Source organism: Venustampulla echinocandica, assembly GCF_003357145.1.
Source record: "Venustampulla echinocandica strain BP 5553 chromosome Unknown scaffold_5, whole genome shotgun sequence".
Taxonomy (NCBI): domain Eukaryota; kingdom Fungi; phylum Ascomycota; class Leotiomycetes; order Helotiales; family Pleuroascaceae; genus Venustampulla; species Venustampulla echinocandica.
Genome location: NW_022474210.1, coordinates 1 through 27426, shown reverse-complemented (window position 1 = coordinate 27426; position 27426 = coordinate 1). Strand labels below are relative to the sequence as shown.

General features: G+C 48.5%; 9 protein-coding genes across 9 annotated transcripts; 2 read left to right on the top strand and 7 right to left on the bottom strand.

Moving 5' to 3' along the window:
• Positions 1–285: 285 nt before the first annotated feature.
• BP5553_06906 (uncharacterized protein) lies at positions 286–2486 on the bottom strand (the record flags this gene model as incomplete). The annotated part of the gene is made up of 6 exons (XM_032015529.1): positions 286–905; positions 962–1245; positions 1294–1356; positions 1565–2110; positions 2167–2241; positions 2296–2486. The coding sequence occupies 6 exons, from the start codon at positions 2484–2486 to the stop codon at positions 286–288; spliced, it is 1779 nt and encodes a 592-aa protein (XP_031867798.1).
• Positions 2487–3325: 839 nt separating this feature from the next.
• Positions 3326–5179, bottom strand: BP5553_06905 (uncharacterized protein; the record flags this gene model as incomplete). The annotated part of the gene is made up of 3 exons (XM_032015528.1): positions 3326–4040; positions 4148–4779; positions 4832–5179. 3 exons carry the CDS (start codon positions 5177–5179, stop codon positions 3326–3328), a joined length of 1695 nt encoding a protein of 564 aa, XP_031867797.1.
• Positions 5180–7020: 1841 nt separating this feature from the next.
• BP5553_06904 (Ribosomal protein) lies at positions 7021–7927 on the bottom strand (the record flags this gene model as incomplete). The annotated part of the gene is made up of 5 exons (XM_032015527.1): positions 7021–7283; positions 7336–7529; positions 7589–7682; positions 7745–7828; positions 7909–7927. The coding sequence occupies 5 exons, from the start codon at positions 7925–7927 to the stop codon at positions 7021–7023; spliced, it is 654 nt and encodes a 217-aa protein (XP_031867796.1).
• A 1826-nt stretch (positions 7928–9753) lies between these two features.
• Positions 9754–10838, top strand: BP5553_06903 (uncharacterized protein; the record flags this gene model as incomplete). Its single annotated transcript, XM_032015526.1, has 2 exons — positions 9754–9897; positions 10005–10838. 2 exons carry the CDS (start codon positions 9754–9756, stop codon positions 10836–10838), a joined length of 978 nt encoding a protein of 325 aa, XP_031867795.1.
• Positions 10839–11262: 424 nt separating this feature from the next.
• Positions 11263–12237, bottom strand: BP5553_06902 (14-3-3 protein; the record flags this gene model as incomplete). The annotated part of the gene is made up of 1 exon (XM_032015525.1): positions 11263–12237. One exon carries the CDS (start codon positions 12235–12237, stop codon positions 11263–11265), a length of 975 nt encoding a protein of 324 aa, XP_031867794.1.
• Positions 12238–17538: 5301 nt separating this feature from the next.
• BP5553_06901 (uncharacterized protein) lies at positions 17539–18682 on the bottom strand (the record flags this gene model as incomplete). Its single annotated transcript, XM_032015524.1, has 3 exons — positions 17539–18060; positions 18142–18297; positions 18377–18682. The coding sequence occupies 3 exons, from the start codon at positions 18680–18682 to the stop codon at positions 17539–17541; spliced, it is 984 nt and encodes a 327-aa protein (XP_031867793.1).
• Positions 18683–21069: 2387 nt separating this feature from the next.
• Positions 21070–23117, top strand: BP5553_06900 (Uncharacterized protein; the record flags this gene model as incomplete). Its single annotated transcript, XM_032015523.1, has 4 exons — positions 21070–21594; positions 21744–21972; positions 22062–22593; positions 22649–23117. 4 exons carry the CDS (start codon positions 21070–21072, stop codon positions 23115–23117), a joined length of 1755 nt encoding a protein of 584 aa, XP_031867792.1.
• A 341-nt stretch (positions 23118–23458) lies between these two features.
• On the bottom strand, positions 23459–24715 carry BP5553_06899 (Glycoside hydrolase family 5 protein; the record flags this gene model as incomplete). The annotated part of the gene is made up of 1 exon (XM_032015522.1): positions 23459–24715. The coding sequence occupies one exon, from the start codon at positions 24713–24715 to the stop codon at positions 23459–23461; it is 1257 nt and encodes a 418-aa protein (XP_031867791.1).
• Positions 24716–25507: 792 nt separating this feature from the next.
• Positions 25508–26568, bottom strand: BP5553_06898 (uncharacterized protein; the record flags this gene model as incomplete). Its single annotated transcript, XM_032015521.1, has 2 exons — positions 25508–26428; positions 26509–26568. 2 exons carry the CDS (start codon positions 26566–26568, stop codon positions 25508–25510), a joined length of 981 nt encoding a protein of 326 aa, XP_031867790.1.
• Positions 26569–27426: the final 858 nt, after the last annotated feature.

Here is a 27426-nt window from a genome sequence, read left to right as displayed (position 1 = left end):
CGTAGACTATATGTTGTCGCATTCGACAAAGGCCAATTTAATGGGAACCAAACCGTCTCCCTCAGTTTCTCCTCGTTAGTCAGGCGATGTAACTCAATGTCCATTTACGCGTTAGAATTGAGAATCCTCCTCCTGTTGGTCGTCTAATATGAACTTAAGTGTTTGTAGTCAGTTGGATATTCGGGTCATTTAGGGTTTGAGTTTTGGTCACTATTCAACCCCAGTTTGACATTATCTAAGAGAGCTAGCCGTCTGTCCATAAGGCTGGGAGGTATGGAGACTGGCCTAAATATCTTCCCAATGGACATCAGACCAATCGTGTCCCTCTATCAAGCCTGTGAAGTTGATACATTGTTCCATAGTCAATGGGAGGATTCCCGCAACGGAGTCCTGTAGTCGTCCAATAGCGAAATTCCCTATAACAGAGGGATCATTCAAGATCTGGTGAAACCAGTCCTTGTAGCATTGAAATAGTAGGCTCAAATTCGACATCCATGAGTTGTGATCCTGCTCGATTTCTTTTGGAGCAAGCCCCTCGGTTTTGGTTATCACGGCGTCTAAATACTTGTCGAGATCTGCTAGCTCACGCACTTTAACATGATCCAGAGCAGGAGCATCAAGAGCAGTAACAAACGCCCCAATGATCGATATGGCGTAGACGGTACGGAAAATGTCCGGTAGGACGAGGTCTAAGGATTCGATATCAGGGAGTGAGAGGAAGTGATCTAAATAGGTTTTCGAGCTTTGCACACAATGCATCGACGATTCATTCCTGCTTGTAGAATAGTACCATAACCGTCGGGCCGCTAACGCTGGTAGGATGTCGGATGGCGGGTGTGGTTTTGCATGGAAGCCAATCTCGTTGACGTAGATGCGGACGAAATAGTAAGACATTCTTATTGAAGCTAGATAGATATCAGAACGCGAGAACACATACATTATTCGGGTGTGGAACACTTACTATTATTCCATACCTGTATAGGGAAAGCCGACTCGAATTGCTTGAGTTGTTCACCAAATGCCTTGGAAAGAACTTCGATCCTGACAGTATCGATCTCGACTAGCTCAAGGGAGGCATCATAGCTAAAAGCTCGATTGACATCTTCTGCAAATTGTTCTAATCGGATAAAGTACGGCACAAGATAATCTGTTTCTGATTCAGCTGCCCGGCCCAATACCTGACAGCACTCCTCTGTGTAAGCACCATAACGCATGTTGCTTGGTTTCTTCAAATCTCGACACACCCTAAAAGCTCTGATTAGTCCAGATTCTTTTATGCAGAAACCTACGTACGATGATGCAAGGTAATAACACCCAAGAAATGTCCTACGATACTCTAGTTCTTGAAGGCAACCCCTTGATTGAGGTAGCAGCGGTGTCAAAATCGATAGGCTTGCTGGTGTTTTCTCTTGAGGCGACTTGTTAATTCCCAAATCAACAGTCATCGAGACCGCCATTTGGATCAGTTGATACACTTGCTGGTGGTCGACCTTGAAATAAAAGTGATACCTATGGCACATCAACCCCCCTCACGCAGCCCATGATACGATCCAGAGCAACTCACCATGCAAGATATACAAGGAGGCCTTGTAAGAGATCCAAGCTCTTCTCCCCATTAACAATAACCTTTTTGCTAAGATATTCCTTGAGCTCAAGTTCAAGTTGATCTTGTATCTTCGCATTTTTCTGCGAAGCAAAAGTCAGTATAGATAGTAGGAGAAATGGCCGCTCTCGTCGGAGACTATCTAATGACATCTGCGAAGACACTAGAACAAATGGAAACCTGGCAGCTTTTGACCTGAAAACCTGGATTGAGTTTTCGGCTTGCTCGAAACTAATAATGCTCTTAGATATAGGATCTGGCAAGTCACCAAGTACAACATCTGCAAATGAAAATGTTGAAGGATAATAGTGTTGAGGAACTGAAAAATCTTGCGATCGAAGCTGTGGAGCTTCTAGAGGAAGCAAAGTAGAGAGTGCTTGGTCGGTTATCTTCAAAGGCGATATCGTGGCTAGACCTGATTGAGTGGCAACCTGCTTCGTAGCCTGTGCATTTGGTGTAAGAAGAGCGACCAGGTCATCCAGCCTCTCCTCCATTTCCGCAACACGCCTGCAAAAATCCAAATAAGCAGAAAGATCCTTAAAATCTCAAGCCTAGGTGCATACATTCTAGAGTTCTTTGCCCGTTTAGGCCTTGGTTTAGCTTCGAGGAAGACGCATTGTTTTCCCTCCTTAGCACATCTGCGAGTTGTTAGTCCACTGTATCTCATGACCACAGCGTACAGTTTTACAAACCTCTGGCACTGGTTACTGTCTTTACTAGGACAGCATTTGCCTTTCGAGTTCCGACACAATTCGCATGACCGACGGAGCTTAGGAACTTTTTTCCCTACTCGTACTTGAGTGGTTGAAGCTCCCATTTCAGGTGCAACCTGGCCGTGCTCGGTATGAGTAGGAAATGGTGTGATATCGTGGAATAGCTCCATAACTCCGATGGCCAAGGTTCCCAGCACTTAGGTTCGGAGTGAGAGAACAAGCAGTCTCGAACTCGATATCTCTCCGGGAGTGTAAGTTCGGTCCTTTTAGAAAGAAAGTCGAATGGTTATAAGTTGAGGTTGTCGCGCCGCAACGTAAGCTAGCCAGTGCCTACAGTACGGCCGGCTATACGACCATCCTAGCTCTGATACGCGCGCCTATTCGATCGACTCGTATAGTTTTAGGGATATCGCTAAACTCCTCTCCTATCACAAGCTATCCTTTCAATAGTTATTGCCACAGGTGGCACTATTCTTGTGACTATGTAGCTTGATAATATATGTGGTTGCTAGAAGTTCTAGCACTCGGCCCTATCCTAACTGTGCAAAATCAACTACAAAGTAGAGCCAGGGATTCTTGGTGCTGACAGCTGAGACAACTTTACCGAAGCCCACATGGTAGTCGATGGTGATAGATTATTAGTACGGTTTTTTTTTAATTCACATAGGTTGTAACTAATGTCATAAAGTATCTATGTACCGACCATCTCACCTATTGGGCTTCAAGGCTCTTGAATATACTCTCTGAGCTGAGGGCAAAACTAATCCCGAAAATGCCCGACGAGTGATATTCCTCGATCCCTACCTACCTAGGTACGTAAGGCAACGCAGATAGATAAGTACCTCGGGTCGTATTGTTTAACTCGAATTCATAATTAAATGGGTGGCCCGAAATTTGACCGGAAAATAATTGCATCTATAGTGTGGGTATCGTTACCTCCGTCCCGAACTCTATGAATACAGATGTATTACTCTTTTCCCCCATGGGCTATCCTTTTTGACGTAGGCTCCTACGTTAAATAGGCGGTGTTCCCCTCCTTGATGCCCTCGCCTGGATTTATATTATTCCCGCTCTTTGGTTCTCTGGCCTCCAATGCCTCCAATGCCTCCAATTCTTCTCTTTCTTCAATGGTTAAATCGCTCTTTGCCTTTGTGATCTTTACAAAGAATATCAAGATGATAAGTGCAACCGCCGCACAAGCCACCTCGAGCCAGAACACTGCTTGGTAGCTTTTCCGAGATCCAAGTCTAGCTATCGTATATGTGTTCACGATATCTGCGAACCCAAGGCAGACCGCAATTCCAAGGTGAAACAACAGCATGATTAGCCCCCCCGCAAGACCCTGCTGCTGCTGTGGGAGGGATGTGGTGATGAAGACGTTGGTGATGTTGAATGTAATGTCGATTCCCATGGTTGCGCATATCATAGAGGGGAAAATGTATTCCCAATATGTTGCATTTTGCGGTGCAATGGCGAAGAGCAACGGCGCGATGATCCATGATGTGCCAGCAATAGTAATAAGGACGGTTCCCGGAACCAGATGCGAGATGAAGCCGCCGAATGTAGATATAATGCAACCACCAAGTGCCATGGGAGTGTACCACGCAACAAGACGTAATGGTGAGATCCCCATAATACCTTCCATGTAGAAGGTAGCGTAGAGCATGAATATCCCCAGGGAGCCGTGAAAAAAAGAACTACGATGAGCGCCGGCATAGAAGGAACTTTAAAAAGAGATGCAGGTAGTAAAGGGTGCTCGGCGCGGGGTTCGAAATAAAAAAGAGAGATTAGCAGAAGCGACCCAACTATAAATAAAATATAGATGTAAGACGTTTTCCATCCCTGAGGCGCGTGGGATGAATCGACGATGGCGAATGTAAACAATATCAGCCCAGAAAACATGAGTATTGCGCCCACCCAGTCCATCTTCGGTCTGTGAGCGCTCTTGCGTTTCTCCTGCATGTCTCTCGGGATAGTAAGATATGATGTCAGGGCAGTAATGGCAGCCAAGATTGCTCCGATCCAGAAATACCAACCCCAGGTTGTGTACTCGGCAGTGAGTCCAGCGAAAAAGATCCCGACATAGAAGCCGAACGGGGCACAGGCTCCATAAATGCTGAATACGAGGTTCTTCCTTGGGCCAGGTCGGTATGTGCTACCGAGGATCATGATACTAGATGGTAAAAATGCAGCTGGTCCTAATCCCTGAAGAGCACGACAGAAGTTGAGCATCAACTCATTACGGGAGAAGCCAGCGACTAAACTCCATGCTGTAAGCCAAGCTTGGCCGGCAACATAGACTGGATATCCTCCGTACATGTCGGCCAACCTTCCAAAAATCAAAAGGGACGATGCCACGGTTAATGAGAAGGCGCCTGCCGGCCATATTGACGACGCCGCAGAAATATGTAAATCTGCGGTCAATGTAGGAATGACGACCGTGAATCCAGACACAAAGTACTCCTAATAAGGTCAGCAATCAAGATTGAAAAGCCAGCCAAAGATTGTGTCTTACAGCTAGGATTTGGGACATGGAAATCGAGAAGATAAATCCAATTTCGGCCCATATAGAGTCGAATGCCTCGGGCCTCTGCCTTCCTAGGCGCTCGATCCGTGCTTCAAGAGACTCGTCCACGGGGAGGGGAAGTGCCCGTAAAGTATTACTTTGACCCGCCTCGGGAGGCGATACGCTGCTAGCATATGAAGGAGTAGTGGGCGCTGAAGGCGCCGCGCTCACCTGATCAGATTCCATCTTGGCACCCGTGGGAATTCTTCTACTGGCAGGGGATAACGGGACGGCGTTGGTAACTTGGATAGATTGACTTGATACAGATCCGCCGCCTTGTCCGCTCGGCGGAAGCATACTGGAGGATGTTAAGATAGAAGTAGCAGAGTGCCTAGAAAGGACGAGCAAAGTGTTACTCGCATTGGTCACCGAGGATTTCAAGCAGGAAACTTCAAAGGAAACGAACGCATCGGCGGAAGGAGAAACGCACAAAGGTCTACTTGCAGATTCAAAAGTGCAACATCGAGCTGTAACGAAGGGGTGGCCACTCCGGATTCTTTTATGCCAGAATGATACCTTTAAGTTGGGTTGGAAGGGAGAAAGAAGGCCGGCATGTTGCGGTGACTAATGGAGCTTACCTACTACCTGACTTACCTTACCTTACCTTACCTTACCTTACCTACCTAGGTACTTAACTCTGCTGCATTACTCAATCAGAACTACACGGCCCACCAGAGCGCCGCTAACGAATCGAACAGGTTTGAAGAGGCTGAGCAGCGACGTAAAGGGGTCGGCGGCGCACGTGATATGATCTGTAGAATGTAGAATGTAGCACGCAGAATTAATTTGAAGCAAAGGAGTCGGGGATGTTGCTATCGATAGGGATAGGGATAGGGATAGGGATAGGCGTAGCCCTGGTGCTTTCTAAGGTCGTGTCCTGTCAATAGCTTGCAAGCAAGATGAGGTCGTTGGGTGCGTTGTTTCGTACCTAACTAAGGTCAGGTACATACTTGCATACCTTAAGTAGGTGCCTAGGTACTTCGTACATTACCTTATGAATTAAGGAGTCTTTTCTTGGTGACGACCGAAGAAATTGATTGTCGGTTCGGCTCCGGGCCGGAGAAAGAATAGCGAATTGCTTATTAATAAATAGGTAGGCCAAGCATCACTCGAGTACTCGAGTGCTCGGGCGGCATCGGGCACGTGGACCGCCAAAGCAAACACCGCAAACGCTGCAAACACCGCAACTGGCGAGCAAAGTCCGCCGCACCATCCCTCAAAGGGTTAGCGCCTCGGGTACCAAAAGTTTTCCTACAAAAGCTTCTTCGCTCTTCAGAACTTCTTCTCTCCTTATCATCAGTAGAGGTTATAATTAATACTTATAACATTTTACATGGGTGCTCCACTACGGTGGCTGCTGAGGGTTATTCGTGTCGCAAGACACTATGGGTTTTCCTCCGTTCCCGGCTCCCTCGAAGAAAGGTGAACACTCTTTCCTACCAGCCGACTTCGCCGATTCTCTCGGATGTTGACTGTGGGGTGGTCTCTACAAAACAAAACCATGACGATTCTGCGTGTACTACCAGTCTACGTACGAGCATGGCAATTGGGCCTATTGGGGGAGGAGGGTCCGCCACCGGAATCGTGGCGCCCTGGACGATGTAGATACCAGTATGAATAATGGGTGCTGTGAGCTGTGTACGGAAAGGACATTATTGCAATGGGTCCTGGTCGTTATTTATCCTCTTAGCCTTTCCCCAGAGTGACCATCGCCGGCCAACCCTTAACTCGGTGCTTGCGTAACGTGTATATTCGTACCATGCACAAAGGCCCCTTCAATGTTCTTTCTTGTTTATCAGTTGGAGAACTTGTGGTGCGTAGAATTTCTTCCTCTCAAACGTGCTAGAGCCCGAAATATCTTTGAGCCTGCATGTGCAATGTGTCTACACACTATACTTACCTAGGTATCTCAGCCAGCAACCCTCCCCCACGAAGTTTGCTACATGAGAAAATTTTCAAATGGGTTTACTAGTGCCTCAGGGTCGCCGTGTCACGTAAATTAAACATTTTGCTATAGTGCAGACTTCGTCTCTTTTGTTGGCATTGCATTGCATTGGTTTGACTTGCTATTTAACCTTGTCTAACAACTACCATTTCGCGCAAGCAGCTCAGCAAAGAGTGCTCAACAACTCAATAATCTAGAAGATGCGCTTGGGAGGAGACATGGAAGCCTTGATAGTCAAGCTTCCCACGTTTTGCCATCCCTTCTTCAACAGAGACACAAGGTAGTTGATGGCCAACATAATGTTGGAGATCAACTGGTCCTCAGTCATGCCGACATTGCCAACAGCCACACCCATACACAGGACCTTTTTCAGCTGGAACTTGATGGTCGACTTAACTTCGTTGATCTTGCCGCTCAAATCCTCGTTATGGGAGACCGGGGTAGGGAATTTACCAGCTGTGAAGCAGTTAGTCCGTGTTCTAGGATCTTGGAATTCAGCAAGACTTACCCTTAGAAAGACCAGGACCCAAGAGACGAGGAATTTGCTTGATGAGCGTGTCGGATGCGACGAAGGCATCGTACTTGCGGGCAAGCTTCTTGATCAACTTCTTGTTCTTGTTGAGCTTCTTCAAGTCGTCAGAGGACATAGCATCGATTCCACCGTGCTTGGCACGATCGATATCATGCTGGTCACCTAGAATGCTAGAAACCCATCAGCCGTAGCCCTCAGCTAAATTGCTTTCCTAGGGTTCGAGACGTACCAGATGCTCATGTTGGGGCGCGGAACGACGGGCAGGCGGACGGTTCCAGAGAAACGCTTGTCACGTTGGGGATCATAGTTCTTAAGGCCGATTTCTACTATAGATTAGCACTAGTAACTTACTGTAAAACAAGATATCTATAGATTCTATACGTACGGAGTTCGACGGTTTCGAGGAAGTTCCTCTTCTTGGTTTCGAGAGAGTATTGGAGAAGCTCTTGGACGTTGGTACGCACTCCGGCTGTGGCAAATATAATTCAGTATGGGCAACCTCAGCAGAAACAGGAAAGGAAGACACCGCCAGAAGATAGCATAACTTACCGACTGTGATTTTAGACATGATGACAGTCTTCCAGTAGAATTGATGAGCTTCTAATGGTGAGGATTTGCGTAGTTGTCGAAGTTCGGTAGGTAGGTTGGAATTCTGCAAATGTTCTGTTGTGCGCGGGAGATTTTCCTTTGCCGAGATCACGTGCCATGTCTCGCTGGCTACAGTACGAATACGAATACGTCGCGCGAAGTACCTGAGTTGATTAGAACCTCCCTTGTCGGAATATCACATACCGCAAAAGTAGTGCTTCAAGGAAACAAACGGTCGAAGATGGGATCACGGCCAACTACGTGCCTTTCGCGAACCGCGCCTACAATCTTACGGTAATATTTATTTCTGTATCTGTCCGAGATTTGGACCTTGGGAGCCAAGCTTCCGAAACAGTATCGAGCTCCTGCGCTTGGTCACCTTGGTGCCCGGCCGCCCGCGTCTGAGGTCTGCTATTAGGGCAAATGAGTACACCCAGGTGCTATATACAACCCTACGACAACACATATTGGACCTGACAAACTAGGGGCACAATAGAAGTTAGCAAAACGACCGGTTACCGCAGTACTCAGCCGATGATGCATATTACGTTTCAACCTACAACAGACCCCGAATCTTAACAACCTTGGAATGCTATCCTGCTCACCTATGAGCCAATTTTTGCTGAGGAAAAGGCTCACGGGGCATACTTCTACCTACTAAAGGCACTTCTATTGTGCAGCTATAGCGTGAATGATGGCTATGATCATATGGCCCTACTATTGGTGTGATGTATGTATTCCCGATTTCCGAATCCTAGCACAGCTGCTCTGATTTAGCTAGCCATATCGTCGATATAATTATTATTCCTCAGGTTACAATTATTAATTATTGCTACCTTAGTTAATCCAACCCAAATAGACTAGTGAGCCTCTGTAGGTTGGTTATGATATCTCTTGTTCTTCGATCGATGTTAATTGCAATATCTGTAGCGATCCTTATATTGTGCGTTATAAGCGCGCGGGGGTGCTGGGAGAAGGCTCTCTTTCTATTCAGTTATAGTAGAACTAGGTATCATTATTAGATCACTGTCACATTTACATTAGCAGTAATCTAAGAATACCCTTCTATTATCCCAATAGAGATATAGTTATTCTTCCGTGTTACATTAAGTTACGAGGTTCAACTTGAGCCACCACATTACGTCTATACCTAGGTACCTATGACGGCGGGTGCATTTATCCTCCTACAAGCTCGGGTAGTAGTAATTGGTAGGTATGTAGGTAACAACCCTTACGTGAGCCTGCTAGAGAAATGCTTAAGTGGGAGGAAGAGGTCCTGATATGTATATATAGTTTCAAAGACGCCTGGCAGCACATTTAGCGCTATATGTTTAGCCACTAAAACTGCCTTCTGCGGTTGGATAAATCGTACGAAATATATCTTACACGGTTGAAGGTTTGAAAGCTGCCTTGATGCTTTATTATACTACATAATTCCAACATACCCGGCTTAATATCTCCGAAATTTCCATGGATAGGATATAAACAAGGGACTGCCTGTTTGGTAACTTGTATTGAGAATAGTATAAATGCGGTTATTAACTTAGGAGACGCAAATGACTCGACGAGAAGTGAATTGTCCAGTCCCCTGGATATCCACAAGCGGCCTCAACCAAGCGGTGAACAATTCCAGCTTCTTTGGGCACAGCACGTGTTATCGTACATTTGAGCCCTTACTTTGATATCATAGACTTCTTATACAAATTGCTCAAAAAAGCCATCGCTGAGAGTCAACCCCCAAAACAAATCCCTCATTTATTCACTCGTCGATATTGTACTTGGTCCTACTAGCAACCACCGGATAAAATGGCGCCATCCGAATCTAAAGAGCGGAAAGTCCGTATCTCATTTACAAACTGGGTCGCTGGAGGTTCGTTGCTCTCAGTACCAAAAGGCCCACGAGATGAAAGGCGGCGCGCCCCGAAGGTGACAGTCACCCAGCCTACTGATGTTCGTTATCGCTATATAATTTTCACTACAGCTTCAGGTTTTGAAGACAATTCTGGACTTGTCATGATTTAGCTTGAAATCTGTGCTAATTATTTCCGTGGGTTTAGAATATCAAACAACCTATGGCCGAGAAAGACAAGAAGGATGACGCAAAACTTGACGACCATGTCAGCCAAAACCAAAGCAAGCTACTTGGAGAGCAGAAACTGGACAACAACAGTGCAATCGATACTACCTCTATTTCCGGGAAGTCTTGGACAGAGGAGCAAGACTCTAAGCTCAGAGAGATGAAGAAAGCTAATAAGTCCTGGAAGGAAATCACTATCGCCCTGGGCGCTAGTAAGAAGGAGGTCGTGGCCAGGCATAATGAACTTACGCAAATGGACGATGGAGCTGCAGAGGCAAATCAATCGAATGACGCCATTGGGAAGGATGATAAACCAGAAGATGGGGGCTTTGGTGATATGGCGGCCATTTTCGACGATGCCGTTGATGTGGGAGAGAATACCACGCCTGAACAGGGGGTTGCTTCTGCTGAAGGGGGAAGTAAACCACAGAAGAGTGACAAGCAGAAGGGCAAAGAGAAAGCATTGTCTAGGCGGCCCCAAGAAGGAGACCAGAAATCCGAAGAATGCGACTGTCCCGACTGTATTCAAGAAAGACAAGCCGGCCGAACCCAACAAGGCATTAACTATGGCAAAGTTGGTCAGATATACCCGGAATCAAGCGCCAGTGGCGGGCAGACTGAGGAAAGTGTGCACAGAAGTCTACAGCCGGATAATATCTGGACAGAAGAGGACTGCCGGATCTTGGAGGAATTAGAGAAGAGGCATAGGGAAAACAAATGGTTGGAGGTCCAGGCTGGATTTTTCAATTGGACGGGGCGGATGGTCGCGGCGGAGATTATCGAGAAGAAGTTTAAGGGAGATAGAGTTGCGTAGAGGCAGTTGTCGGTTACTAAGATGGATGTCGAGTCGTGATGCTTGGACGGAAGAGTATCGGACAGTCGAGAGCACCTCACAGCCAGAAACGCAATACGCAGATGGCCACAGGCACATAAATAATACAACTGAATACGCACTCGCACTAACTTCCCCATTGTAAGTGACTCGCCGCAAAAACTGCAGTGAAGGGTATAATTCAATCGCCCAGATGATGCAAATGTGCAGTCCCCCATATTTTGTACAGTTGTATGCTGAACGCCAATTGATGTGAAAATGCTCGGCACCTCAACGCAATAAATCCCCACCATTAAAAAGCCTTGAAGCTCTAGTGCAAGCAAGATCCAAACATGAACTGCTCGCCATTAGTGTCGATAGACGTAACGAGAACAGCCCATCAGCCGTAGAAGAGGTTCACTAATTCTTATATCGGATTATCCATCCCTGGGCTCGGAACCGCGACCCGACTCCCTGCAGCGTTGCTCTTTGATGGTGGGGTTGCTCTCGTACCAGAGCTGCCTGCACCAGGAGTACTTCCAGACCCTCCAGACCCCAAACCACGTTTTACCATTTTCCCCAAGAGTCCCACCAGCCCAGCCGCATCCTCAAACATGTCATCATCCATGCCCTCTTGCGCATTATATACCTCAGCAATAGTTACTTTAGCCAGCTGTCGCGAGCTTTCCCTTTCGTGGAGACAATCGTACAGGAAGGCGACATACTCGACTCGAACGGAGAGCCGGAGAGGATGGCTTCCCCACAGCAGCTTCTCTGTCAGAGTAGTGGCTTCTTGGAAGCATTGGAGAGCTATAGGCCGGTAGTCCGCAGCTGGAACTAAGAAATTGGGTGCGAATTCTGGTGGCGGATAGGTGATGCCTTGAGGGCCACCGACAGGACCGCCTTCCAAAGGATGAGTCGGCTGCACAGAACTGGGTCGGAAAATATCATCACCGGGTGAGTTGCGATCAAGGCCTTTTCCTTTATCGAGCTTTGCTACTCGAGGCGACTTGAGACCTGGAGGCGTATGGACTTGGTTGCTGGCCCTCATGGCCACCTTCGGTGAATTATGGTATAAGACGTAGAGATGATAATATGATGCGCGTAACTTATAGGAGAGGACCTTGAGCTGGCTGAAATTTGCGACCATTGGGAGGACGTACTCCTCTAGCAGTTTGAGACCTTCGCGAGCATACCAGATGATGCGGCAGTACAGATCCACCGACTTGGTATCACGCGTTGTATCGAGTCGTCGAAGTTTCCGGGCCCTAATAACTTTGTCGGTGAGCATTGTCAAATTTCCCAAGATTTGAAATAGATTTTTGGCCAGAAAGGGATGGTCCATTTGGATGTTAGTAGCAAATTGAGCCAGGAACTTCATGTCGACTTCAGAGGCAGCCATTGAAAGCGGCACGACTGGCTTGATGGTGAAACCGGTGCGAGAAAGTGGGCTAGCTCCACTGCGTTACTAGGAAGCAATGCAGGACTTGTCGATCGGAGAAGTAGCTTTAACTTGTACCTAATATGATGTTAATACATTAAGACAAGCAAAATGCTACAAGAGCATAGGGGGTGGGAGGATAGGGAGGTGTTTCTTACCAAAGTCAAAAAAGGACAAACGTTTTCTAAAATACGTATGGGTCCTTTAGCGCCCACCGTCCTGTTTTCCAGATTTTCGAGGCGACTCTTGGATACTGTCAAGCGTCGAGATTCTCGTTTACTAAATCGCTGTGGGTTGACGGGATGTGAGGCTATAGCTCTAGGACCTAGTCTCCGAGTATCGTTCCAGCTGTCTCTGGCAATCCACCGCGTCACTTCTTTGCCACGTCCCCTGGGTTACTCAAGAGCTAGCCCAATCCCAAAGACTCACAGCGTCGAACACCGGAGAGCAATTTCCGGTCGAATTATATCCGATGGGACGGCCCAAACCCGGTTGACGACGCCCTCGATTCACCCAGACAATAGCAATGTCACTACTCGGAACACTGTCATTTGTCAGATCAGGTACACAGGTCTTATCAAGGGAAATTATTGGAGCTGGTGACCAGTTGCTGCCATCCAGACGGGCCTCACTAACCACTATATTACAGGTGGCCGGGTTGTAACCGCAACGGCTAGGTAGTTCTGCTACGAGCCAATGGCAACTCAAATCCGATTCAACAAGATGATCGCCGCGAACCCTTAAATCCTTCGAACGATAGACTGGAACGCGCGCAATGCATTTCGGCTTCTTTCAACGGGCGCAATGGCACGTGGAACTGGACGTTTTGCAGCCAGGTGCGAGGACCGGGAATGCTAGACGGCGGTGGTGATGATGGAGGTAGAGGTGCGAAAAAACCCGAACGCAGCCCTCGTCGGTGGGAGCCCCAATTGAGTGTTCAACGCGCTCGGAATTCAAACGGAATACGTAGTATAATCAATGCGCTCCAATTTGACTTGAGGTAAGTATCTAGGAGAGCAAAGGGGTTGCTGAGCCCTCAATGAACGAGCGTTATGACGGCAACGCGCCTGGAAGCTGGATTATGAGGGACAGACGCAAGCGCAACAAAAGCAGGCAAAACCAGGGAAGGGAAAGCAGAGAAAGGGGGAACTGCTAAATAAAAAGGCCAGTAACGCCCAACCACTTGATTCCTCCGCGCGGCGATCTAGACGTACGATCGCTGCAGCTGCATTGGCGCGTCGATGGTGCTGGTGCTGGTTCAAAGCTGCTGCTGCAAGATACGTGGCAGCGCCGTGCAGCACGACGAGACAGACGGTGTACGGAGTACAGAGGCAAGGTAGTTAACCTTATTAGGTACCTAGGTACGGTATGTATTATTATTATTCGTCCTGTACTATTTATTGTACAAACTGGTGCCTGTGAATGCCTTGCGCAGAAGAGGACCGGCCTAGGGCTTGCAGGCTTGCACTAGCTATTCTGGTTATTTGTCGCCTTCATGGCCTCTCCATCTCTCGCTCGCACGTATTGCTTTTCCTCCCCAGACCAGCACCACCACCCGCCCATGGCGGGTCATGCTGCCATGATGGTCCTGATACAGAAATTCGCCGTTTGGTGCATCTGTTCATGCAGGCGTGGCCTCCATGTTAGGTACTCAGCACTTCGTACGTACGGACGCACAGGAGGGCTAAATGCCAATTGCGCCCGCTGACTGGCTCACAACCGCTCCCCAGCCAGGTCAATTGCGGAGAGCCAGTGGCACAGGCTTCTACTTCTCCCAGCTTTGCGGTTATGCCAACGACTTCTCTTCATACTGGCCCAACCCCCCGAGTTTTCGCACCCGAGTCGTGGTGCCAGCACATCATCGCCTTCGCCCTTGGCCTCTTATATGCGGCCTCCCTCCTCCCACCAGCTGTCTATTCCCACCATCGCCAGCAGCGAAGAGAAGGCGATAAAACATGACATTGCTCGGCAAACCGTGCCCTGAATTGGCGGTGAGAGGTCGCATCATAGGCAGGAATCACCCTGCATGGCCTGGGAAATGAGAGCGTGCGATACAGACGCAGACCTACAGAGCTACAGGCTCACAGCAGCTGCATGAAGCCTCGATGGGACTGGGCCGCCCCGGGCTTTGCGCTAGATGGACGACGGTCTTTCGAGAACGTTTCTGGAAATCTCCCCCTCTTCTCTACTGGATTTCGTACAAACTCTGGCCGACATTGAAAAACTGCGTCATCCTGTGCCACTGGCAATCAAGCAGATATTCGATCCGCGTGGCATGTCACCATGCTTATTTGACATTCCCAAACCATGGTAGAATTGTGACAACCGGTGAAGCAAGTGCAGTTATCCGTCAGCGCCGCGAGCAAACGCATTTATTTCCATTCCGTCTTATTATGGCCTCCCAAAGTATTTGGGTGTTGTATGTATCCGCCAAGGATAGCACAAGCAGCTTCATTTTTGTCGTTTACATTATACCCTTCTATTCCAATAGTTTCAATGGTTCTTTTAAACCTAGTTTACAACCACCACCTGCTAAATTGCCTACCTATGTCGGTAATTTCTATAGCCTCGTGGCCCGACGGAGCCAAGCTTTGGGTAGACCCGCTCCCTAGGGCTTGCTTAGAGATATCAACAGCACAGTAGCTGCGGGACGAGGAAATAGTTACGCCCCTACCCTTCCATAATGAAGAGATCTATACAGTACAGCCTTCTCCTTTCTCGGAACGTGGATCAGACCGATTGTCATTCTTCCTCGTCACACAGAAGCCTCACCTAGGCCTACATCCGCAATCGTCGAAACCGCCAGTCCTTGAGAGCAAACAAAAGTCGCCCATGCGAGGCATATGTGATCACCCCATATGTATGGCTATCGTCAAGATTGATGTTGGGCCCATATCGGATTTTCGAAACAAGTAATGGTTGCTCACTCGTATCGGAGATGTGGTTCAAATAACAACAATGAACCGCTTTCGATGATGAGGCTGATCATGGAATGTTATAAGAACACGTTTGTGATGCCGAGGGCAAGCTTGTGACAAAGGACCGCCTTGAGCACACTCTCGAACAAGACTCGGGTTCGAAAATTACCGCATCACACTCGACCCTACGAAGTACTCCCCCTCAAATCCCGCACCCTCGAACCATTGACCACGGTTGATGTGAACGAAACCCATCAGAAAATCTCGACAACTTGGTCTCCCTTTGCCTTAAACCTTTCGACTAACCACGGCACCCTTGTGTATCTCGTCGCCTCGAAAAGAAAAGTCAATATGTGTCACTGGTACCTCCACCATTTTACTTGTAAGCACGTGACTTATGCTTGGGGAAAGTACTGCGAAAATGGGGCCATGGTTCAAACGCCTTGCAAGAAGAGGAGTGTCTGGCAAACGATCCACATGGGGGAGGACTGCGATGATTGTGCTATGCCAGAGAGTCGAGGAAGTGGGACCAGCGCGTCTGATTCCGGGGGGGAGCAGAAACTCGCGAAGGCGAAGAGTTCCAAGGGAAAATCAAAGCGATGAAAGTGGCGGTGGACGATGGATATTTGATTGAAAGGTTTGCATCATTTGGATGCTAGCTTTGGTTTATAGCCTTTACTGGAGATAGCGTTTCTACCGTAGGATCGGTTTACTTTTAAGGGGTATGGCTTGGCTTAGTTTCACATCTGACGCTTCGGTTGAGATTCTATATATTATGATAATAAGCTCTCCTATTCTATTCTAATTTCATATTTTGGAATGGTTCAAGGTCCTCGGGTGGAAATTTCACTTTGGCGGTTGTAGATGGCCGTTATACGCAGCAGTAAAACAACGAACGTCAAAAACGAAAAACCTAAGCATCAGATAGTCATGACATTCGTACATTCAAGCAAGACCTCCACATCCAGGAGGCACATTATTTTAGAAGTGTATAAAAGGGGAGACACCCTAAGTGCCGACATTTCAAGTCCCATCATAATAGTGCACTACAAAAGCAAGCGTTCAATTTTCGTGAACTAAAACCTCGGTCATCACTACTTGCGTACACCATAACTTCTAGACCTGCCTAGCAATCGTGAGAGAAGACCACGTTGGCATGGTTCATTACCGGGCCAGTAACCTAAGCTGATTTTTTCGTCTGCTCTTATATATATTTTGATTTTCGATGTCATTGGCGAAGCAACAATTCTATATCGCTACTATCCATGGACAAGCCTATACAATACACAAGTCCTTACCTTCACAATGGCAATGCCTACCGGATATGGGAATGGGAAGGAGTCTGTAACCGCTTAGGAAAAAGAACCCAACGAAGGGAGGACGAGGGATATAAAGATCGGCCCTAATAAAGGCGAGAAAGTAATTGAGGATATCAATCTGTTTCATCGGGATGGAGAAGCTTTTAGAAACCCGAATGTGGCTTATCCCTCTTTATCCATCCACTATGTATGGGTTAGTGAGAGAAATAATAGCACCAATGGTGAGTGTAGCTGTATAGATTGACCAGCACTACATATACTCTTCTGAAATTTCAGATTGAGTTCTGCGCAAGCACTTGCCTTTCCACGCAAGGAATAACAAAATATTGGCCGCCAATCGACCAGCCTTTGAATATAGGCTTAGTTCATAACTTGGATATCGGACGGCGTCAGATCCCGTATGGGAAAGAGCATGAAGTCCAACGCTATTGAAATAAGCCGATATTCTGTAATTAGAAGCTCAATCTTAAAGACGAACAGTTCTTGGAACGAACCATGTTACTTGAGTTTTAAGTGTCTGCTTAACCAACTGTGCAAATGCAGCGGTAACCAGGCGGTCAACTTAGACCGTTCGTGGCGGGGGGAACCTCATGCCTTCGTCATAGGGGGAATAATCTCCGGACTTACCCCCCCGTGTTTGTGAACTATATGGACGATCACCATATTATGTGATTGCACCTTGGGGATGCCGAGCCTGATTTGGAACGGAGGGAAATACTGGAATCGCCGGGTGTGGCAATGCCAGTTTAATAGACGTGGGGACTGGCGGAAGAAATGGGTTAACTGCGAGATTAATATAGAAATCGCTCGAAGGATTACCTCACAAAATTTGGGCTTGGCAAGAGGAGAGAGTCTACTCAACTACGTCAACAATAGGTTGTTAACAGAGCAGAGGGTTTTAAGAAATAGTAGCTACCAAAGAAAGAAATAACTTGAAATAGGAATATTTTAACATGGGACATCCTAACTCGGCAAATTTTAGGTATGATCTTTCTGATAGTAACAGTATTTTGGGATCGCCTAGTCTAAACATCGTCATCTTTGTGCTTACTTTTGAGTTTCGCATAGCCTCTATTTTTCCGACACACCGTCCTTGCCATGGCCCACCAAACCAGGCCTACTATGCCGCATACACCAAGCGCCAGCAAGATAAGGTGGTCTCCAATCCACAAGAACATCCGGTTATCCCAATTCACCCACGTGCCACCCCGGGCCTGACTGAAGTACAGCCAGGGATCGGCCTCTGGTCGATCGTCCATCATGATGCGAAACAATCTATTCTCCTGCGTTCCATCCTTTCCGGGAGCGGGGAGCAGGGCGTGGTATTTCTGCCAGATGTCCGTTTCAAACCATTGCCCGCTGGCATAGCTAATTGTGACGTATGGGAAAAAATAATTATAGTTATATGGGATTAGAGAGTTTGTGAGGAGGGTCCAGAATGGATGGTTCGGCCGGGCGCCAAGGATGTTGTTACTGAGGGCTCCACGGCCACCATCTGTAATCCAGGCTGGGTAGTAGAGGAGGGGAGTGAGGTCGGCGAGACAGCCCTTGAGCAAGAGGTGTTAGCGGGGTGGGGGGGAGAGCATCTCCACCCAGGGGAGGATCAGGATAGGGGATCGATAGCATACATTGTCTAGGTCGAGATAGATTCCACCATAGTGTAGTAGCAAGAAATAGCGCACGGTATCAACCCTCTGCACGGGGAAGCTGTATCCATCGTAGGTGGTTAGAAACCATGGATAATGTGTTGCTATAAATTCTCGGGACGTTTTCTCCGTCCATAGCTGGGAGTAGAAAGAGAACGTGAGCAACAAGCCTTTGCTATAATAACTGCGCTCATCGGGATGTAGAGTGAGTACCTACTTTGTATTCCCAGGTGGGATTTAAATCTATGCACGACTGGCGGAGATCATCCCAATCGGAGGGAATAGTCTCATTTCCCGGGTCGCGCCAGTTGTGAAAAACCTGGTGGATGATCTTGGGGATCAACTGCGGCCTTCGATCTGGGTTTGAGGTGGAGTTGTGAGCGATGGCGACCTCATCCTGGGTGAGGGCGATGCCGGAATGCTCGAAGAAGATGCGGACGAAGCTGGCGATACGCGTGGCGATGAAGGCCAACGCCAGGAAGACGAGCAGCAGAAGAATGGCCAGGTCGGCGCGGAGGCGCATGTTGCCGCAGAACGGACCCGTTCGAGGGCGGACTGGCTGGATGGCTACTGGGACTGGGAGGTGTAGGTTGGGGAGGGAGCAGCAGTTTCCTCTCTCTTCATGGCCGACTTGGGAAGAGAAGAGACTACTTTCCTCGCTTTCTCTTTCACGCACAAGCAAGAGGTGAAAACTGTACCTACAAAGTTCGTACTAGGGACTACGTACACTACTCGGTACAGAGCGAGATCGATCAGCCATACTTGTACTGTACCGACGCAGCCCTCCTCGGGGCTCGGAATGCTCGATAGGCAGCCAACCGGGCATTAAATTTCAAATAACAAGCAACTGGATAAAAGGGGGGGGCGCAAGGGGCCCCAGGGGAACCGCGCAGCCCTACGCCAGCCAACAACCGCATCCGAGATTGCGCGTAGACGCAGATAAAGTCCATGTACTTCGTACATGTTCCTACTGTACTGCACTGAGGTATTTTGGGTCGTAAACTCTGACCTCTAACAAGGGCATGTTGATCTCACCGGATGCCGGGGGGTGGGGGGCGCGAGGGGAGAAGGATTATGGTGAAATAAGACAAATGGCTCCTACGAAGCCCTGAGGATGGGGGTGGTTCCGGGGGCCGATAATCATGAAGGAATAGGGGGTTGTGGTTGTGGTTGTGGTTGTGGTTGTGGTTGTGGTTGTGGTTGGCGCTTACGGGAGTGCACTGAACAGCAGATGGCCCCCCAGAGACCCCCGGAGATGCCCCCAGATGCCCCCGACAGATGCCCCCCATAGATGCCCCCGATAGATTGCCCCAGCCTCAGTGCTGTACCGTAAGCATCGCCTACGAGTACTGTGCGTACGTAGGTATGTACATGTACCTGATACTGTACCTGACCTTACGCAGCAGCAGCAGCAGCAGCACCCCCTACTCGGAAGGTACTGAAGGGACTGTACGAGAACATCCTGCATACTGTATATATACACCTCAGCCGCCGCGCCTCAACCTCAGCCTCACCCTCACCCTCACCCTCACCCACCCACGGTGCCAAGCGGCCCAGAAGCTTAGAAGCCCCGATAAATAATGGAACTTACTCCGTACAGAGCTTGGAGAGCGCAGGCAGTCGAGGACCCTGCGCGTGGCCGCCTGTAACAGTACGAGTAAGGTGCTCGTACCGGGTAAGGTAAGGTAAGGTAAGGTACGAACGAGTACTCGCACTACCGTGCGTACCACCTTAGCTCTTCGCGTCCCTCCCGACGAAAAAGCTTAGCAGCGACGACGACGACGGCCACGACAACAACGACGACGCCTCCAGCCTGCTGATCCCATCCAAGTTGGCCCAACTCCTTCCTACGGTACCGCGGTACAGCCCCAGACGTGGAGCCAAATTGCAATCGTACCAACACCGTACCAACAACGTGCGAAGGAGCAGCGGATTGTTTCACCCCTGTGTGCGTCCGCCCTGTTGAAGGCACAGTGGCACCGTTCCCTAAAACGTGCGGTACTCTCTCTCTCTCTCTGTACACAACGTGCTGGATCCCTGGCGCTCGGAGAGAGCCCAGACTCCTGGCCCACAGCCCATCTGCGACGGTGCTCATACTAGTCCCATAGGTCCAACCCCGATGCAAGTCAGATTGCAACCTCCAAGGCCCGCTGTGAGCCAAAGGTGAGCCGTGTTTCAGCATCATGGCTGCTCCACCCCCCTGGATTGGACTCGTCCTGGGCGCACCCATACCTTGCCCCGAAATTGCAAATGGCCATTGCCGCTGCAGCTCCAGCTGGAATTATTCCGGAGGGGGGAGTTGGGAGGAATTAGGAAACATGTACAGTACTTCGAAGTATTCTCGGGGCCATCATTACTGCTATTATTATTATTTATTATTATTACGGCTTGGCTATGCTATGCTATGCAATGCTCTGCTCTACTCTGCTCGGCGGAGATGCGCCATGTCTGCCTGCGGGCGCTGACAGGTGCAGTCATCTTGTGTCGCCAACATCACGTCGTGGCTGACGGGTTACGGGTAATCATGGCATTCGAGATTGCAGAATAGTTATAACATACCGGTACCTTACCATACCTGAGGTACCTAGGTAAGGTATGGGAGGCCCAACGAGAACTCCCCCTTCCGTCCCCTCCCTATTCTATTTGTTCGGTCCTATCAGGCCCTGCATTTTGCGCCGGCTCAGCCCTTTTTAATATATCTGTTTATACATGAGCGCATCTGCGTTCTATTCTTTCTCTTTTTCTTCTTCTCCTCGTCCTTGTTGTCCTCCGTTTCTTCCGCTATCTCCAGGACCCTCCACCGTTGTCTGCTACAGACCTCGCCTTGGCTACTGCTCGCCGTTTGCTGCTCCTGCGCTGCGCTGAGTTGTGCTGTGTTTTACTGCCTGTTCTCCGCTCTGGAGAAAAGTCATGTCTTACCTTGCCCGGATTCCCTTATGGTGCACCCAGAGAGTCACCAGTCTTGTGCTGGTCGCTCTGTGGGTCTTGATATATATTGCCCTCTGGCGCGACCGGCCTCGTCCAAGTGCTCCTCCGCCGCCTCAGAGCAAGATCTCGTCATGGTTATCAAAGGGTAAGAAGAGCTCCGACCATGTCGTCGCTCTCGAACCCACCAATGCCCAGCTCGTGTTTGTGTGTTACACACTCGCCGCCCACATTCTTGGCCTCCTGTTCCCCATGCGGTTGCTATGGGCCACGCGAAGCATAACTAAGAAGCTCAACAAGATCTTCAATCAATCGCACGCCACCTCCGATGTGCTGTTGAACTATCCAAATCCAGCCGACGCTGATCTTGAAACCAAACTCGAGACTGGGTATGGATACGACGGATACGAGTCGACATCATCGTACTCTGAATCGGATTCTGTCACCGAAGTCGACGAGGCGAATGAATTGATCCTGCATGCCATTGTCATCCCAAACTACAAAGAGGATGTAGAAACACTGAGGGAAACATTGGAGGTTCTCGCCTGCCATCCCCAAGCAAACTCCACTTATGAGGCAAGTTAAATTGAAGCCGCTACGCCTGGGCATCAAATTGCAATCCAAGCCCCAAGAACAAATGACTAATCGAGAATTCACAGGTGTATCTTGCAATGGAGGCAGGCGAGTCCGGTGCCTCGACTAAAGCTGCTGTCCTCATGAAAGAATTTGCCGACCAGTTCCGAGAGATTGGATATACTTTGCATCCATCAGATCTTCCGGGAGAAGCGCAGGGGAAGAGCAGCAATCTGTGCTGGGCAGCGAAACATGTGAACGGGAAATACCTTGGCGGCCATATGAAAAGAAACGTCATTGTAACGGTTATTGATTGTAAGTAGCCCCTCGTCATACAATGCACTTGCCATTGCGCTCAAGGTTCATCGACGCTGACGAAAAGTTTTTTCTCTCGCGATCTTCAGCCGATAGTCATCTCTCATCCAAATACTTCTCCTTGATCAACGGCATGCATTTTAGATATCCAGAGACCGCTGAGACGACTATATATGTGCCGCCGATCATCTTCGACCGCAACGCTCACCACGTCCCTACGCCGGTTCGAGTCGCGGATCTACTTTGGGCCGGGGCTGGCCTGTCGGGCCACTACGATACCTCGTCCATATGCCCCCCGACGTCCGTTTATTCATTACCCCTTTCACTTGTCGACCAAGCTGGTGGCTGGGATGCCGGCGAGGAGGCCGTCGGCGAGGATCTCCATATGTATGTGAAATGTTTCTTTGCCCTCGACGGCAAATTAACAACAAGAACGGTCTTGAGCCCAGCGAGCCAGAGCAACGTTCATACAGATGGCAAAGGGATCAGGGGCTTCTTCCGGGACTGCAAGGCGCGATATCGACAAGCTTTGAGACACATGTGGGGCGCCCTCGATAGTGGTTACGTTGCCAAATGTGTTTCCAAGATGTGGTGGAGGAGCCTCGGTAGATCAGGCGGCCGGTTCGTATTCACACCGCTTATGCTTGGCCCGTCTTTTATTAACGTATCGATGCAGACCCCATTGGGGAAATACCATGGTCCTGCTTCATCGGATGTACGAAGCACATTTCCTTCCTACCCACATCACGTTTCTCATCATCGGCGGCGCCATCTATACCGTCGCCGTCCCCGCTGAGCAAATCCCGCCTTTGCTTCAACAGACCCTGAGCATCACTGCCTACATGCGGCTCATGAGTATTTTCAACTTCGGCATGTTCTTCTATCTGTACGAGGGGTATCACTATGTCTGCGTCAAGGGGCGCGAGGAGGAGATGGTCCGCGTTGGCCTAGCGGATCGGATGTCGGGGGCTTTCTCATATCGGACCATGGGGAAGAACTGCTTAGACTATTGTTTCTTCCCGATCGCAGGCGTGGCATTCGGCAGCGTGCCGACGACGGTAGCGTTGCTGTGCCATTTCTGGACTTTGCGTCTTGTCTACAAGGTGACGAAGAAGCCACCGTCGGCGGTATCGACTCCTGCCTAGCTTCGAGTTCCTTAGAACTCTTCGGCGTCAGCGGGTATAGAGCGTCTTTGTAGTCCTACAAAGCCAATATTTAATACATAATGTAATGAATGGAACAAGAATAGAGACACTGCACGCCGAACAACAACCCGGAGTAGTTTTGGTGAGAAACAAGGAATGAACAAAACATACTGAGAATTGACCAAGCTACAAGATCTTTGTACCTTTCGCTTTTGGTCCTTCAATAGTCGTAACTCGTGATCAAGGTGGTGTGTTCTGCCCGTGGCACCCATGCCCTGATACTCAGAGAGAGAAAACGTGACGAGAGGCTATATTTGGAACCCTGATCCTGATCATACACATTATATCCCCATCAACTGCTTCATATCTTTCATCCGGTAATCAAACACAGGAGTCTTCCAATCATCTCGAACCAGAGAATACGTCTCTGTCGTGTTCTTGTGCGGCTTGCGTGGATTAATGGCCCAATATGCAAAATCGGCATCAATCACCTGGAGATACTTGAGCAAATTGTCCCAGTAATGTCGCGTCTCCTGGCCTGCCCGACGCGGCGCGCCAAACTCCCCAACCCACACCGGGGCTATTTCTTCCTCGATGAGGTACGCCCAGTTTTCCTGCATTGACTTGACAAATGACGTGTAAGGCCGTGTTGAATATTTCCCAGCAAGGCTACCCCATCCAGACCAGCTATACACATGCGCGGAATATAGCACGCGGTCATCGATATCCAGAACAACAGGACGGGTCCGTACACCGGACAAGTCATTGGCAGAAGATACCCCTTCAACGATAATAAGCCAGTCTGGGTTCATACGAAGCAATCTGTTGCCTGCTCGTTCTGCCGCTGCCGCCCAGCGACCCCAAGGCATCGTGCCCCAGGGCCCCCGCACCTCATTGCGCAGATCAGCACCGATGACAAGTGAGTTATTCACATAGGGAGCCATGATCGTTTCCCAGTTCTGGATCCACTGGTCCTCCGTCTGCTTGACTCTGCAAAATGGGCCGAGATAATCATTGTGCCAGGCGGTATCACAAAGGTTAAGACCACAGCACCAGCGTGCCTGGCTGATATGGTCGTTCACGATCACCGCCAGACCGGCATCCGTCAGACTGTTCACCACGGCCACGTACACGTCCAGGGCACGCGAACCCACGAGATCCGCATTGGCTGCTAACAAGGCCGAGGGGATGAGTGGATTCTCATTGACCATTTCATCCGAGTAGGGAAGCCGGACGCTGTTGAAACCTAGATCGCGGATCACCTCAGCTATCTCGGAGCGGTGTTGTATATCGAGTCCTCCCGAGATGAAGGTTTCATCGCTAGCCCCATACCAATTGATAGATGCGAGCTTGAACCGCTGGCCCATAGCATCGATCACATCTCGTCCGCGTGTCCGAAGGGGGAGATTCTCGGCCAGAGCGGCTTTGGTCTTCTCAGTTAAAAATACAGGTGCAAGTTCTGCGCTTAGAAACTCCACAGCCGCTTTATCTGGGGAAAACTGAAATCGATAATACTTGTAGGCCTGCCCAAGAACGAATAAAAAGATGCTCACAGCGAGAGAGAGAAGAAGAAACCTGCGAATGGAAAATCGGGTCATTGTACTGTTTGCTGTAGTAATCGAACCTTTCTATGTCCTGCAGCTCCGAGGGTTTGGGTTTGGAATTTGGGATGTTGGGGAGCGCCGGGAAACACGGAAGTAGTGGTGGTGCCAAGTGGTACGTACGATTATTAGGCACCGGTACAAATTACGTAGGTACTGCCTGGACGTACAATACTCCGGAAAACAAAACGATGATGAGATAGCAGAAGCTGCCAGGAAACGACGCGTGGCAGGTACAAAACGCAGTATTCTTACTGGTAGAAACCAGCGTGCAACTGTATACCAGTTTCTACAGCTAGACCTCTTTGGGCGAGTGATACTCTTGTCACAGAATATGCAAAGCACCCCCTTTAACTTGTAAAGATTCGTCTAGACGCGCATAGACCCCTTGTGCGATTCCAACTACCACTTCGGATTGTTTATATGCCGGAAGCAAATCAACAGCGACCTCGAGTCTAGATACTATACCTATTAACTTATAAGTATAATAAGCTACTACTTAATAAATATAATTCTATAATTAAATATATATATAAAATAAACCCCTTTTTAAAAAATATATAATAACTCAATCTTAATATACTATTTATTAAATAAGTACTAGTAATAAATCTAGTAATATTATCTACTACTAACTTATCATCTCGAGGGACTTTGTATTAAGGTATCTATACTCTATAAAGTATTCCCCTCTGTTTATGCCCTTCAAATCTAACTAGGTAACTAACAGACCCCGCGATATTACTTATTATCCTTCGCGACTAACGCCCCTATCATTCTACACGAATCCTACTGCATCATTACAAGATACCTCCGCTCCAAGCCCTTTACACTCCTCTGTAAAGCCGAATTTTTCGCTTCCACGTCCTTTAGTTCTTGCTCCAACTCCTGTATATATTTATTAGCATATACCAACACCTCGGCCTTCCCAGCTTTCTTCTCGCCTAGGATCCCCTTCGGTAGGGTCCCCATCAGCGATTCAAATTGTATGTTTAGACGGTTGCGATACTGCTTTTCAATAAGATTGTGGTTCGTGCGCGTTTCTGCTGAGATTGCAGGGCTATTAGATGAAGAACATGTTGGGCGACATTTATTGTGCTGAGCTGAGTGAGATTTTGAATTATCGTGCAAGTATTTTCTGCGTTTTGATGAGACCTCGCTTGCTTTTGGGGCGGCCCTTGGTTCTTTCTTGTTGGCATTTTGTGCCTTAAGTGCCCTCGTCGACATTCGACGCGGTCTAGAGCCCCGACGGGGCTCCCTTGGAGCATCTCGAGATTTCTCTATAATGTCGATGGGAGTCGGCTGCCCGAGGGGAAGTTCCAGTTTGATATGCCCTTCTTCTGTCTTCTCGTGGCGATGTAGATGCTTCGTGGTAGGCATAAATTTTACCGAAGGGAAGTTCGGCATAAAACCATCTGGCAATATACTGAGGTCAAGGGCTGTTTCTTCTAAGTTGGGAACGAAGTTCAGCTGCGGAGGCTCTGTTGGAGGTGCGATTTCGTTCGGCTGACTAGCTGCTTGACTTTTGGTGGCAGCTACCTTTTCAAACGGGTCCCAGGAAGTATTCCCGAAGACCGAATCTTGAACCGAGCTCCCAAGCCATGAATGTGCCGATGAAATCATCCAGTCTTCGAATGTGTTTGCCGTAGCATTCTCCAGCTCATCTAGAACTTGGCTTGTCGGACTAGAGATAGTCCCCAGACAACTCTTCTATTGAGGTTAGCTACAGCTTCGATTTATTTCATAGAGGCCCAAACCCCTACAATAGAACGGGTATATATTGGACATACCTGGCCATCACCGCAAAAGCTAGTTTCACAGGCTGAGGTTGGGTTAATAGTGCAGTTCATGTTGACGGTATCTCTTAGGATGGGAACGATCTATGACTGACTTGGTGCATTTAACACCTAACCTAAATACTAGGTATAGGTTAAGATGGGCGCCTATATATATAAAGTATATAATTTATAAATAGTATAAATTGCAAATGACGTCAGGTATACTGATGGGCTACAGTGCTATTTTCTATCGGAGGTAGGCCTAGACTTTCAATCCGCTAGGCCCACTATAGTAACCAGAATTCTCCTGGAGGAGTTGAAAACAAGTTAACCAAAGGAGTCTGCTATGTAAATAAGCTTGTCTACGGCCCCCCAAGACACGAAAAGCGTTGGAATCGGTTGATTCCATAGACGAATAGGCTCGTTATAACTGTGAGTAGGCAAAAGTTAGAATTATCAATCCCCCTATATTAACTTAACTATTGATTAACCAGAAGCTTTGTTAAGTGAGATTCTTTGGTCGGAATTTCTGGAACTCTGTAATTTAGACTTTTTTAGGGCCCCGGAAAGCTAATCATCGTCATAATGCCCACGGTTTAGAGAGGTCGAGACGCGCGAAAATGATGCAAGAGCGGCTCCGGTTATCAAGGTAGGTTAGGATAGGGGGGGGGGCTCGCTAGCCGTACGATGTGGGATATGGGGTTGTTCGGGGGGGAGGGGGGTGTAACGGTTCTGTTATTCTTCCGACGGGGAATCCTAACAGAGGTGTTCTGTTTCGTTTGCGTAGCGAAGTAATGCAGTGATCTCTTCTAATGATCYGTAAGTGATATCAGGGTGAGTGAATCACGGAAGGAGTCAAGTGTAATCAAAGTAAACTGTTATGATTTATATTCAAGAATCAAGTTGAGCACGAAGCTCCTATCTAGTAAG